The sequence below is a fragment of the Syzygium oleosum genome, unplaced genomic scaffold (genome assembly GCF_021117445.2).
Source record: "Syzygium oleosum isolate NSW1041296 unplaced genomic scaffold, Sole_v2.1 Sole_v2.07, whole genome shotgun sequence".
NCBI lineage: Eukaryota > Viridiplantae > Streptophyta > Magnoliopsida > Myrtales > Myrtaceae > Syzygium > Syzygium oleosum.
The window spans coordinates 2464043-2479307 of NW_026607491.1; the positions used below are offsets into that span (position 1 = coordinate 2464043).

General features: G+C 41.8%; 1 protein-coding gene across 1 annotated transcript; it reads left to right on the forward strand.

Moving 5' to 3' along the window:
* Positions 1-397: 397 nt before the first annotated feature.
* On the forward strand, positions 398-14609 carry LOC115662783 (uncharacterized). The gene is made up of 9 exons (XM_056313080.1): positions 398-1104; positions 1638-1735; positions 2109-2221; positions 5115-5578; positions 5723-5920; positions 6268-6330; positions 11606-11699; positions 13311-13969; positions 14312-14609. Exons 1-9 carry the CDS (start codon positions 418-420, stop codon positions 14381-14383), a joined length of 2448 nt encoding a protein of 815 aa, XP_056169055.1. The 5' UTR covers positions 398-417; the 3' UTR covers positions 14384-14609.
* The last annotated feature ends 656 nt before the right edge of the window (positions 14610-15265 follow it).

Genomic DNA, 15265 nt, shown 5'->3' on the forward strand with positions numbered 1-15265 from the left:
AAAAAAAAGTTAAAAATTAATTTTTTATAGCTGTTGATTTTAGGACTCTGATAAGTAGTGAGGATTTTTAATCATTGCAATATAAGAGAAAAGATAGGTTTAGGAAGTTGTGTTACCTGATTGCACAATTTTTCAAAAGTAAATATTTAAATATAATTGCTAATGCAATCGATGGAAATATATGTGGTGACTTTTTCTTATTATGATTGACTTTGAATTTTAAAAAATCCAAATTTCCTATAATTAGTTTTGATCATGCATATTCAAAAAGAAACGTCGACTTGAACAATTCCTTCTCCGATCTCCGTCTGTGACCGAGACTAGTGAAGAAAGGCGCGCATTCCGTCATCGGTGCGCTCGATTTTCTGCAGAGAATCACTTCGTGTTGTTTGTCAAATTATGGATTAAAACTGGCTTATGGGTACGCTTGATTGTCTGCAGAGACCAAGGCCAAGCATGGCAGCAACCAAGATGAGTTTGAAGCTTCTTGTTGACCAGAGAAACCAGACCGTGCTCTTTGCCGAAGCCGGAAAGGACTTTGTGGATTTCCTCTTCCATTGTCTGGCTTTGCCAGTTGGAACTATCGTGAGTCTTCTCCCTAAAACAGGCGTGGCGGGTAGCCTGCGCAATCTTTATGCAAGTGTCGAGAATCTCAGCGACACATACATTGAACGTAGAGAGAAAGAGGCTCTGTTGAATCCCAAAGCACGGACCGGTCCAGATGTTCTGCGCTTATTGTTGCCTGACTCTCCGCCTTCAGCGCCAGTAAACTACTACACTTGCGCTCCTAATGGCGGTGGTTATTATGGCGCTCCATGCAGTAGCTATGTGACGAATTCCCCTTCTACGAAATGTCCTGGTTGCAGCCATACGATGAGCAAGAAACTTTCATGGGTCGCGGGACCAGCTGTTGGTGCCACATCCACAGCCAAGGTACCCGGTGGGGAGGGTGGTTATGTGAGAGGCATCGTCACGTACATGGTGATGGACGATCTGATTGTGAAGCCCATGTCCACCATCTCTTGCATTACTCTCCTCAACAGGTTCAATGTGCACGAAATCGGGGATCTCAAAGAGAAGGTGATCGACTTCGGTTTGGACGAGGTAAGGCCTGCAAAAGTCCAACCTTTTACAAATATTTCGACCACATTTGAAATTCGACAATGTAATCTGATGGTTTGATTTTCAACTGGTGGTTGTATGTCTGCTCGGTACCATGGCATAAGAGGATAACCGGTTCTAGAGCTACTACGTTGTTTGTATGATATTAGAAGGCTTGATCCATCCCATCACTATTTGGTTAACTCATCAACTAAGAGCACATCAATGCTCAGATATATGGAAGAAGAAACTGAAGATTCCAATCTAATTACAGGGATATATCCTATAAACACATCTGCAAGCCTCTGTATCAATTTGCTTTTAACACCCGTTGCCCGCATCAGTTCTTCAACTTATATTACTAGACCTTTTTAGAAGGCATACAGATTTATGACCAATATGCGAGCTATTGCAAAAGTGCTATTACTATTTGCTGGAATAGAGTTCGCATACTGAACTTGCAAAAAAAGTAACCACGGTCTCCTTTCTCCAGTACCATTTTCTGACTTGTCTTGTGCCGTGTGATCTTTACTCAGGCCATAAAGCTCTTGAACACTTCATTGCACTCTAAGACGGTTCTCACGGATATATTCAGCGGGGTTCTCACAGACAGATTCAGCGAGGAAAAACCTCGGTGAAACACTATTCTTCAACGTCGGAAACTAGTCTCTGCTATATATCAGCTTGCTGGACTAGATTATTCCTGCTACTTTTTATGATGATGATGAAGCTGTTCAATTCCCGTTAAAATTTACTCTGTTTTATATATTAGCTTACTCAGAATTAGGCTCTGAGTGATGATTATTCTGTGGAACTATGGTGTGTAAGATGTACTTTACCTCTAATGTGCATATGCTTGTCAAGTTGCAGGAATGTGTTTTATGTGAATAGATCACGTAATCGATAGATCTACTAAGAACTGCCATCCCAAAGAAAATGAAATCATATTGGAGATGAGTGCGACAATTACGAGTAAATAATCATAGGGTGTAGCCAAAATTCCTCAGTTACTACTTCATTGCTCTAGATAGGCTAGGGTCTGTAATACAATGGAGTGATTGTAGCAACATAATTTCGGCCTTTCTTGCCAAGGAAGACTTGGTTGGAACTGTCTTGGACTGTAATGGTGCCTTCAGCAGCAAATTTTCCCTGCCGAAGGAATCACCAAAGGGTTAATACTATGTTGATTGTCGTCGAGTGAACGTCCAGTAAATTATAAAAACAAAATGAAGGAATTATGACAATACATCGTCTGAATTTGTTAGAGGCTTTTTTCTGACTAATTAGACGAGTTGTGAGGACAAAACCAGAAGCCATACATGTGGTGAAAGACGAAAGAAGCACTAATTGAGGAACTAGCCAGGAAAACAAATGTAGTTTGATTCGACTTACCTCGTCCCCCTCAAAATCAACAAACTTGTCTGCAATAATTGCAGCCTTGTCCTTCAACATGGTAATGCACAAGTCAGTAGTCATCGGCTTCACCATCAGCTCATTCACGTAGGCACTCTCCCCGGCTGGCACTTCGACGAAATCCACTCTTTGGTCCATGATGGCGTGGCAATGAGGACATTCCATGGAAGGGTCGTCGACGACCTTCCTATCGTTATGAGTACAATCCTAAGTCTGGCACATTTAGCAATGGAATTGGTGTGACGAAGATGTGATGAATCCCTAGGCAATTAAAGAGTGAACGGGTTTGTGATGTTTGAACCCCGGTTGGGGAACTTGGGCTTCAAGAGGCTCTGCTTGCGATGGGGCATAATGTAGTACGCATTCTCCAAGTCTTTTGCCGCTCCCGCAAAAACCACTCTTTGCTTTCTCTTGTCAACCACGAGCTTCAACTTCAACTTTGGTGTTGACTCTATTATCTTCTTTTGTGAGCAGAATCTATTATGAATGTTCCCTAGGAAATTGATGGGATTAAGATTACAATAAACTGCGACGGATCGACCTTGACAGATCTTGACTTATGTGGAAATTGTTGAACTCGTTTTCCTATGGCTTTGGCGTATATCTTAGAGGTATATTTGCTTTAAACCTGGCAACAATAATAGCGGGGACAAATAATACCTCAGGCATGTCGTCATCACGAGTCAAAGCATCAAGAACTATAAATTACTATCGATATCTTCATTAGCAATCAAATTTTCTCAACAAATGGAACAATGTTTTCTTCTAATCTCATTCAGATGGATCAAGTTCGTATTGAAAACAACTTCTCTAATGAAAATAATGGCGGTGATGATGACGACCGGAAATCGTTTTTTTAACTTTAGCTTTGACTCATGTGATCCTAAGATTGACTTTGTAATGTTTTAGGTTCCTGCATATCTTCATCTATGAGATTTGGATCAACAGGATAATTTTTTTCCTCTACTAATTCATTATTTTTATCTTGATCTTTTCTTTACTTAATTTGTTTTTTGCATAATCGATATCGTTGTTCTTAATTTTAGTTCAGTGGAGAGTCCTTCTAGAGCAATTTGATTTGAGCAAAAGGAATACGAAGCCATTTCATTGCACAATGATTTCGTTATTAGTTGTAAAGCAACATTTCAAGTATTTTTTCATACTTATAAATTTAATAGATCTATTCCGACCAAAAACAATTAATAGAATTATATAATGACGTTAACGATTTCTTTTTAGTAAGTAATAATATTTTTTTTACTTGTAATTATTTATATTTCGGTAGCTAATTTATTTTTTCTTTCTTCATTTTCAAGAAAATTGATTCTGCGGGTCCTCTCATGATTTTTGTCTCTCAATTGAGGTTGCAATAAGGAAACATAGAAGTCATAAAATAAAATAAAATAAAATAAGAAGGAAACATTGAGTAAAAAGTTGCACCCTTTATTACATATAGTTCATTAAATAGGGAGAAGCAGTAAAAAAATTTATTACCGGATATAAATATATATATGCAAAATCTTTATTTTGCAAGATAGTAATTCAGCCCACCATTTTGTTATTCCCACGTACATATGACTCACTTATTTATGTTACTGTTATATATTTTGCCACCCTTAAGATTTTGTTCTTCTTCCGTCCCGATTGGCAAGGCGCATGTACTCGGATTCCATCTCAACTCTCTTGTTTGTCTTCCTTCTCCGATAGTAGAACTATTTCTTTTTTCTCGGAGAAAATTGCAGACTTGGAATGAGTCCTCACTAGTTACTTGTGTTGGAGACAAGAAGCCACGAGATCTCAACGCGCGTGAACATATGTTCGATTCATTCATGTATTCGACCGGTTTTCAACGTGACCAACCATGTCTAATCTCTCCAAGATTATAACAACTGATACGCAGCCTTTGACTCTTCATTTGTTTCTGCCCTTTTTCACTTCATTTCGTTTCTAAACAAATTTGGCCTTTAATATGTATAAATACCGTATTTTTATTTCACGAGTTTGAATCTTTCACGAAACTGGATCCAAGATGTAGATAAAGATCGTTAAACCGAATCTGTTGGGAAAGAAATCCAAATATTCTATTTTGATTGGAATTTCTCTTGAAGGGTAGATGGATATAAGATATGATGAGATTTGTTTTCCTTTCGAAGATAACTTGTCCAATGAATGGGCATAAAGATTTGAACGTGGGAGGAGAAAAAGGAAAAACGATCATCTAAGATTTGACCGGATGACCAAGAATCGGAATTCTTGCCAAAGTCCTGCAAGTGGTCTCTTTCTTTTTCTGGCACAAACACAGAAGCATAAAGAATAGGCACGCTCAGGGAGACCTTTCTTTGATCGCACGGAGCGAGTTCTGAACACGGTAGATTTTGCGCGGTGAGTTTTACGTCCAGTTGAATTTTCTTATTGTGTGTAATTTAGGTTACAAAGAATGTGTGGTCGATTGTTATTAGGTAAATTTCCGATTACTTAGTGAATCATTTGAGTGAAACCGACGGAACGCAAATCTCTGGTGTCATTTTGCGTTGATTTAATTACGAGATCCGACATATTTCCCTATTTTGCATAAGTCTCATCCTCCTCTCTGCTTACAGTGACCCAAAGAATGGCGACAGGCAAAGTGAGCTTGAAGCTTGTGATCCACAAGAGCAACCGAACGGTGCTCTTTGCTGAGGCAGGCAAAGATTTTGTCGACTTCCTCCTCCACATCCTCGTATTGCCGATCGGACAGGTGATACAGCTCCTCACGAAAACTGGGATGGTGGGCAGTTTAGGCAATCTCTACGACAGCGTCGAGAAGTTGAACGATGTGTACATCAAATCTTCCAAGAAAGACATTTTCTTGAAACCCAAAGCACCCGCCTTTCTCTCCGAAATCCCATTTCTATTGCCTGAGACTTCGTCCTTACATTCACCACCCAAAACCTACTACAGGTGCTCTTCCCGTTCGAACGTTAACTGTTGGAACTACGTGGCTGAGGACCGTTCTGCATTATGTCCTCAGTGCAAAAATTCCATGAACCAGACATTCACTCTTGTCAGATCAGCATCAGCATCAGCACCCAAAACCTACTACAGGTGCTCTTCCCGTTCGAACGATAACTGTTGGAAATATGTGGCCGAGAACCGTTCTGCAATATGTCCTCAGTGCAGAAGTCTCATGAGCCACATATTCACTACTGTCATATCACCGGCTGGTAAGCCGGCTGCTGCGGCGGCATCAGCAGCTGAATGGGACGGTAAGGGCGGGTTCGTGCTAGGGGAGGTGATGTACATGGTGATGGACGATCTGGCCGTAAAGCCGATGTCGACTGTTTCGAGCATTACTTTGCTCAAGAATTTCAACGTGGAGGAGATTGGGCTTATTGAGGAGAAGGTGGTCAGCTTGGGAATGGACGAGGTAAGCCCATGCCTTCCCTTGCGATTACGATATGTTTTGGACTTTCGAAATGCAGACTTGATAAATCAACAATCTATGTGGAAAATCCATTTTAAGAGACGTATAAATTGCAAATAAATATGATGGACATGATTTGCTCTGTACCATAAGTATTCTCAACTAATTATAGTAGGCATATATTGATTAAATTTAAATTTAAGCTTTGGTTCAATCATTTAGAGATGCTTAAAGGGTAAAATAAGATTACGCTCGCAATTATTATAAGGGCTTATAAAGTCCAATATAATTTGATCCAAAATGAAAGAAAGTTACTGTCCTTTTCAATTATTTGGTTTGTAACTTTGAAGGGTATAAAGCTGCTGATGACTTCATTGCACTCCAAGAAGGTTCTCACTGATGTCTTCCTCGGTGTGAAGCGAGAGAGATCGTGATCGAGTGGGTGCCATAGAATTTCAATTTCTCTTGATATATGTAATATGTATATGGAGTGATATTTTCTTATTTTGTGACTGGGGTTATGCAAGACTTTTAGTGTGGATTGAAATTTTTAAGTCTTTTTTTTCTTTTTGTGATATGATGGCATCGGTTTGGTAATAAAAAATGATGTGCACGTGATGAAGAAAGAATTCTCATAGCCGATAATGAATGCTCAAGCATATGTCGTAAATTGTGGAACAAATGTAGACAGGCCATACGTAAAATTAACTTGTGCTGGAGAACGTGGTGGTGATTAATTTTGAAGTACTTCAACAATGTCCCTCATAAGTTAGCACCTATGAGTCGTGGTCCGGTCCAACTGAGTGCCCAACTCTCGATACACGATAAGTTGTCCTTGTAGTTCTATTGCATAAGCTCGGACATGAAGGGAAAACGACAGTAGCTTGACTCATCGCCTATTCGAGATCGGCTCGAATTATTTTTGAGCTCGCGTTGAGTTTGAGTAACTCAAGTAGCCTGTCGAGTCGAGTTTGAGCCTAAAGATACTTGACTCAATCGGTTCACAATCCTAATTAATTATTTTATTTTTTGTATGGGAAAATTGTCATTTTAGTCATAAATTTATTGCACTTTTACCAATTCAGTCCTAAACATTTTCACTTCTTACAAATTCAGTCATAAACCTTTGCACTTCTTACCAATTCAGTCATAAACCTTTGTATTTCTTACCAATTGAGTCCACATAGCCGGTCAGCGCTAACGTGGCAATTTTTTAATTTTTTTTTGAATTTTTTTCTACCTTTTCTTTTCCCTTTGGCTGGTCCGGCGACGGCGACCGGCCAGAGGCGCGGGCCGGCCAGGTCGACCTCGCCGGCCTCTAGCGAAGCTCACTACCGCCGGCCACTGACGAGGGCGAGCCTTGCCCGCCGCTGCGAGGCTGGCAAGGTCGACCTCGCTGGCCTCTGGCGAAGCTCGCCCCCGGCGGCCACTGGTGAGGGCGAGCCTCGCCCATCACTACGAGGCCGACCTCGCCCAGATCCGGCGAGGTCAAGCCTCACACAGCCAAGGCGAGGTCGGCCTTGTTGTTGCGAAACCCAGCGACGACGAGGCCGACCTCACCATGGCTAGGCGAGGCCAACCTAGCTGCAGCAGGCGAGGCTCGCCATAGCTAGTGGTCGGCGGGGGCGAGCTTCGCCAGAGGCTGGCGAGGCCGCGCCTCTGGTCGGTTGCCGGACTAGCCATAGGGAAAAGAAAAGGCAGGAATAAAAAAGAAAAAAATAATAAAAAAATTCAAAAAAAATATTTAAAAATTGTCACGTCAGCGTTGCTCGGACGGCCGATGTTGACGTGGTCGTCGGCCGGCTGTCACGTCAGCGCCGACCGGCTAAATGGACTCAATTGGCAAGAAGTGCAAAGGTTTAGGACTAAATTGGCAAGAAGTGAAAAGGTTTAGGACTGAATTGGCAAAAGTGCAATAGGTTTAGGCCTAAAATGACAATTTTCCCTTTTATGTATAGTGTTTTTTTTTCATTTTAGTGACAGATAATGTTTAATGTACTTATAACTATATTCCATACTATGTAATTACACTTTCACCCTTTGATATAGTTTTAAACACAAGCAAAAGAGGCCAGTGCAAGTATTTTGAATTGAGTTGAGTTCGATTGAGCAAGAAAAAATCAAGTTTGTTTAGTTTTATATACATAAAAATGAGTTGAGTCAAGCTGAGTCGAGCTAGTGTATGTCGAGTTTGAGTTGAGTTTGAATAGGTGAAAAAAGTACTTGATCGAGCTTTGAGCCTCAAATCAGGTTGAGCTCGAATGTGGCAGCTCAACTCAACTCGTCTCTGACTTGATTGCACCCCTTCGTACATCTAATCTAATATAAGTATAGTGGTGCTCCATGCAACTCTCAATATGAGGTTGAATGCTGCTCTAATATGGAATGCCACATGGCCATTTATTTCAATTTACCCTTTGTATAATCTAAGTTTGCTGTTAGTTTCATCTTCTCTGATCTTCTACTAAATTAAAGTTTCTACATCTAATTTCCTAATAAGTGAAGTTTCCAACTTTACCCTTCATATATATAAATATTGTTTTATTACATCTAAATGAAATGTTTGTTAGTCGTCTCACATTTTGAAATCCATACACAGCATGACAAGTTTAAGCAAACGCAAAAAATGTGACATTCCGAAATTCCACCAATTGGAATTTATTGAATAATTGAGTTTTATGAGATGTGCACGCAGTAAGTTCTCGCCCGGAACTGATCATTCCTGGGAATGCTAACCATTAGGGAAAGGCTAATAGGGGAATTAAATTCGCGCGACTAAAGAAAATTCGACCGTGAATGGACTTCGACCATTAAATCGCGGAAGTGATATTTTGAGCCACTGTTGGCCGATCCAAGGATAGTTAGGGGTCAGTTCGTCACTGTCATAGTAGTGGATCGCGGGTGATTCCGTTGGACCACGAAACGACTTGACGAATGATTCTGAAATTATACCGAACGATCGTACTCCTCGGATCAAGTGATTGATCTTCACGATTTTAATGACAACCGAGGTCGTCACGCACCGAACGGACTTGCACGTGACTCGATTTAGTATCAGTCATGAGTCGATTTCGCGAATTTCCCCAGCAAGTCGCCCGTTAGCTCGAGAAACGCTAGAGTTACGTTTAATAGAATTTAATTATTGAATTTTTGCCCAAATTGGATACCGGAAAATTAGGAAGTCACGCCGGAACGTTAGGACGACGTTGCACGTGACACGTGCGAATTTTTGGTGCACTCAAATCCTTCAGAAAAATTCGATTTGGACAAGAAACGGAGGAAGTGACCAAAATACCCCTAGGATTTATTAAAGGGCAAGCTTTAAGGGTAAAGGGCATTTTGGTAATTTTGCCCTAAAATTTTGATTGGACAATTTTACCCTTGAATTTTTGGGAAATTACAAGTATGCCCTTGGATATTTTTGTGCAAGAATCGATCTCGACCGTCGGATCAAGATAAGATCGAATCGGGACCGTCGGATAAAAAATATGAGAAAGGGGCATTTTGGTAAATTACCAAAAAGTGGTCAAATTGGACATATTATCTTTGACCCATTCCTTCGCTCTCCTCCATTTCTCTTCCCCTTTATGCCGTAAGCATCCCCCCAACCGTAGACACACACACACACACACACACTCTCTCTCTCTCTCTCTCTCTCTCTCTCTCTCTCTCTCTCTCTCTCTCTCTCTCTCTCTCTCTCTCTCTCTCTCTCTCTCTCTCTCTCTCTCTCTCTCTCTCTCTCTCTCACGTGAGGCAAGACCCACGGCCAAGCAAGCCCCTCGCCGCCGCGCAAGCCGGACCGCCCTCTAGCCGCCGTACCAGCCCAAACCACCACCACCAGCCACCGTTTCTCTCTCTTTTCTCTCTTTCCCCCAAGTGGCCGTGAGCCCAAATCAAGAGCCGGACCGCCGCCGCAAGCCGATCGCCGTTGCCGAGCTTCGCCGCCGTCCCCGCCATGTCCGTTTAAGTGCCGCCGCTTTCCGTTCTAGCCGCGATAGTCTAGAACGCGGGTAAGTTGCGCTCTAAACCCAACTTAGGACTTCGGGTATCGACGGGCGATTTTTGGGAGAAATCTGTATAAAGTTAGGTGCGGAATGGCATGATTTAGAAGTGGAAATTTTGTGGTGGGCCTTAGAATTTATTTCGGGCAATATTTATTGGAAATTAGAAAATAACAGTGGCTGTGATTTACTGTTCATGGGGCCGTGATGGGCCGATCGGGACGCAAGTTGGATTTTTAGAACCAAGAAATTACGGTGAAAAAGTCCCGTGAAGGACCGAAATCGATTTGACGTCGTTTGGTGGAAGAAAAATAATGATTTTGGTATTAACGGACTAGTGCTCGGTAAATTTTGGGGTTTGTTTCATGGACGAATTTATTGAGTTCACCTTGGGTGAAATTATGGCTGGAATTATGATGGTTTGGGGGTTATTTAGAGAGTAAATAAGGGCTGCCTACGAGAAGTATACATGCTGAAATTTGTGATTCGGAATAATGTGTTTATGGCTTGATTTGTGGTGTATATGTGTCGGATTGTTGTGTGATGTCGTGGCTGAATTGTGAGGGTCCTTGTGACTGAAATTACTCGCGATTGTGATGGTTATATGTGTGTTTATAAGTTACGAATTACTGTTCACAAGCTTTGATTTACTGTTCACGGGACTGTGATGATTTGTTCGGGACACAAGTTGGATTTTTAGAACCGGCATTTAATGGCGAGAAAGTGTCGTGAAGGATCGGAATTGATCCGACGCCATCTGGTTAGAGAAAATTGGCAATTTACGTGTTTTAGGCGCGTTTGGAATTATTCTGGATGGAGTTGATTTAATTGGGTGCTTAGTTGTGTAATTATATAATAGAATTATGCATGTTTGGTGCACGCGTGGTCCAGATTGAATTAATTGTTGACAGTGGCCATGTGAATTGCTGAGTGAGAGTGTTTTATGTGTGAAGTGATGCGTGCATGGGCTACGTGTGATGGGCCAGTTGCGTGTAGTAAATGCATGTAGAGCGTGTGCATGAGTAAAAAGGAATCGCGGTGTGGCAAGTGATTGTGGGAAAGTATGTGAAAGGGGTGAAAGTGCGAGGTTGGGATCAGGCCGAGTACCATAAACTCGGACAGCGATCACGTAGGTCTGTTGCATTTGGCACAGGCTGAGGCTTGAAAAAGCAAGTAGGAGATTCGGTCCTAGGCATGATAAGCTCGGATGAGACCGGGATTGGACCGAGGCATCATAAGCTCTGGTTCCGATCATGTAGGCCTGTCGCATTTGATGCGGGCTGAGTATTGAGTCGCAGTGTACCTGAGGCGTGTACGTTTACGCGGGACACTAGCGAGTGATGGGGAAAGTGATAAGTGGTCGCAGTGTACCTGAGGCGTGTACGTTTACGCGGGACACTGGCGAGTGGTGTGGGAAGTGATAAGTGGTCGCAGTGTACCTGAGGCGTGTACGTGTACGCGGGTCACTGGCGAGGAATATGGATGAGACATGATGAGAACGGAATGAGTGCATGACATGAAAATTGTGCATGCTTGCGATTATGTTGATGTGCCTGCTATGTGATTGTGGTGTAAGTGTGTGATTGTGTTTTGTGAAATTTCCTGGAGGTACGTGATAGCCTAGGTGGAGTTTAGGGGTGTACTTACTGAGAAGTGTCTCGCGGTTGTTTCAACAAAACCATTTCAGAGCCCCCGCCTGAGCCATGATCATATTGAGGCCGACTCGGAGCCGTCGGGTGAACAGACAGCTAAGGAGGATTCATGTGGTGATGCCGAGGACAGTGAGTCAGAGTGGACGCTTCCGAGAGGGCGTAGGGACTAATTCTGGGAGCGAGGCAATAAATTGAGAGGGCCCCATTTTTGGATAATGCTGATCTAGGATGCTGATCCTTTTTGTATTTGTGGAAGTTAATAATTACTGGTTCGGTGTGCTTGTAATAATAATGGATATTGTAAATATTATGGTGTAAGTTTGGCAATGAGAACGAATATGTTCATTCTCCCTTATTGATTCCCCAGTTTTAATTGTCCGGGATTATTTGTTAGTATCCGCTGTGGTTGTAAATCTCTGATGGTTATTTGAGGTCGGTGACATTTCTGGGACGTCGCACTTATCGACCAGGTAAAGGGTGTCGCGTGCCCGTTGGGGTTCGGGCCGTGACAAAAAAAATGAGTTTAGGCGCAGTTCTCTGGTCTAGATATATCCAAATGAGTCGTGTTTACACAAATAACATCTTGGTACATACATATACATTTGTCTAAACGTGTCATAAATATGGCAAAAAGAATGAATATCGGTGCATAATTATCAACATGATACTATAGTATTTTCATTTTTCACATTGGATTTACCCAATGTTGGAGACAATGAATAACTTACCGCGGAAACAAGTCGGGCCGAAAGTAGTTTGAAGGAGACCCGTTGCGAAAACTTCCCCAGGAAGCACCTCCAGCGCTGTGCTACTTTAGAAAAAACTTGGCCTTGAAGAAACTGTCTCAATAACTTTCTCTCCGTCCCGTCTCTTCTGATTTATATGGAAAAAGTGTCGTCTTTCTCAAAACTCCGCTATAAAAAAGGGCAAAACCTCTCTGTCTGCGACCTAAATTTGTGAAGAAGCAGCTCCTACTCTTGCAGGGTTGAAGCGACGATCCAGAGGTGCGCCATTTCATCATCACTCTGTGTTTTGGGAGCTCGGTTTTACGAACTTCTCGTTGTCGGTATCAAGAGTGTTCGGCTTGAAGTCGCCGCATCCGCATCCGTTCGCGTGAACTGAATCTGATTAACGCTCTTTTGTTTTGCTGGAATGGTTGACGCTCTTGTGAGCTAGGTTGGCAGAAGAAATAGAAGTAGACATGCTCTCGTTTGTTTCTTTTATTTGTTACTTGCATCACTGTAGTCCCCATTCATAAAAGAGTGAGGACTACACCCATTTAGTTGCTGTACAAATATATTTGCGAGTACGCAATAATCTCTCTTGTTCATCTTCCTCCTCCTACAGTAGAGCCATTTCCTTCTTCTTTTTTTGTCGGTAGTAGAGGTATTTCCTTTAACACGGAGAAAAAAATAGAATCCAAATGCGTCCATATTAGGTACTTGAAGACAAGAAGGCACAAGATCTGAACGTGCATGAACATATATTGGATTCATTCATGAATTTGACCGGTTTTCATTTTGACAAACCATTTCTGATCTCTCAGAGATGATAAGAGCTGATAAGTGGGCCTTGACTCTTCATGTCTACCTGCCCTTTTCACTTCCCTACGTTTCTTAACAATTTGGCCCTTCATATGTATAAATACCGCCACTGCACACACATGATGATCGACCAAATCTCCACTGTATCTACTCACAAAGAGCATTGCATAAGTCTCAGCTTCCTCTCTGCATATAGTGACACAAAGAATGGCGTCAGGAAGAGTGAACTTGAAGCTTCTCGTGCACAAGAACTACCGGAAGGTGCTATTTGCAGAAGGTGGGAAGGACTTTATCGACTTCCTCTTCCACATCCTCGCGTTGCCGGTCGGAACGGTGATCAGGCTCCTTGAGAAAACCGGGATGGTGGGCAGTTTAGGCAATCTCTACAGCAGCGTCCAGAAGCTGGACGATGTGTACATCGAATCTTCCAAGAAAGACATTCTCTTGAAACCCAAAGCACCCGCCTGTGTCTCTGAAATCCCGCTTATATTGCCTGAGACTTCGTCAGATTCAACGCCGACAGCCTACTACAGGTGCCCTAGCCGTTCGCGGGGTAGCTGTTTGAGCTATGTGGCGGAGGACCCTTCCGCAAATTGTCCCCACTGCAATTGTTCCATGAACCAAGCAGTCACTCTCGTCAAATCACAGGCTGGTAACCCGACGGCTGCTGCGGAACCAGCAGCTGTATCGAACAGTAAGGGCGGTTTCGTGCAAGGGGTGGTTACTTACATGGTGATGGACGATCTGGAGGTGAAGCCAATGTCGACTATTTCGAGCATTACTTTGTTTAACGAGTTCAACGTGAAGGAGATTGGGCTACTTGAGGAGAAGGTGGTCAGCTTGGGAATAGACGAGGTAAGCCCATGCCATAGCTTGCGTTTAGGATGTGTTTAGATTTACATGAAAATCTATTTTATGAGACGTACAAATTACAAATGAATGTTGATCGACATGAGTTGTATTGAAATAAAAAATAAATAAAAATTCTGGCTCTGTACCATGAAAGTAATCTCAACTAACTCTTGGTACTAATTGATTAATTCAGATTTTAACTTTTGTACATTCATTGAGAGATGCTTGTAGGTTAAATCAAGATTGCGTTCGCGATTATTATAGGGCTCATAAATTACAATATAATTTATTCAAAATGAAAGAGATCAACTTTTTTTTTTAATTACTTGCTTTGTAACTTTGTAGGGTATAAGGCTGCTGAAGGCTTCATTTCACTCCAAGAAGGTTCTCACTGATGTCTTCCTCGGTGAGAAGTGAGAGAGAACGTGATACATATGTTCTGATTTTGTGACTGGGGTTATGCAAGACTTCTAGTGTGGATTGACCTTTTTATTTTTGGATATCAACATGTTTATCGTCACTATTTAAGTATTTATGATATGGTTGTATTGATTTGGTCCAAAATATGATGGGACCATCCTGAAGAATGATTATATGTCTAATAGCCGATAATGAATGCTCAAGCATATGTTGAAATTGTGGAACCAATGTAGACATACATGCCATATGTAAAATTAACTCGTGCTGCACAACGTGGGTTGATCAATTTTAAAGTACTTCAACAATGTCCCTGACAAGTTAGCACCTATGGGCCGTGGTCTGATCCAACCGAGTGCCCGACTCTCCATTCGTGATAGGTTTTCCCTGAAACTCTATTGCAAAAGCTCGGATTGACTAGTCCCATACACGAGATCAGCTTAATTTTTTTCAAACTCGAGTCGATTTCGAGTTACTCTAATAACTTGTTGAGTCAAGTCTGAGTCTGTAGATACTTGACTCAATTGGTTTGCAAGATTAATCGAGTTTTTTTATGTAGTTTTTTACTACTTTAGTAACGTATAATGTTTAATGTCCTTATAATTATTCTTCATACTATGTAATAACTCTTTCACCCTTTAATACATTTTTAAACACAAAAGAAAAAGTCGAGCTCTAATATGTTCAGTTTTGTGCCCAATAGAGTTTATGCAGTCGAGTTTATGCATGGGGAGGGGGGAGCTTTGAATCGGGTCGAACTCGAGCTTGGCAGTATGTCAGCTTAACTTAACTCAATTGCAGTGCTACTTACACATCTAATTTAATCGAATGCATTTTAAGTACAATGGTGCTTCATGCAACTCTGAATCAGAGGTTGACACG

Bases quoted from the DNA above. Each gene is read 5' to 3' on its own strand.
- LOC115662783 (XM_056313080.1), top strand. From the start codon at position 418: ATGGGTACGCTTGATTGTCTGCAGAGACCAAGGCCAAGCATGGCAGCA. The intron at 1,105-1,637 runs GTAAGGCCTGCA...ATCTTTACTCAG, and splicing joins TCGACTTCGGTTTGGACGAG to GCCATAAAGCTCTTGAACAC. The intron at 6,331-11,605 runs GTGAAGCGAGAG...AAACCATTTCAG, and splicing joins TCACTGATGTCTTCCTCGGT to AGCCCCCGCCTGAGCCATGA.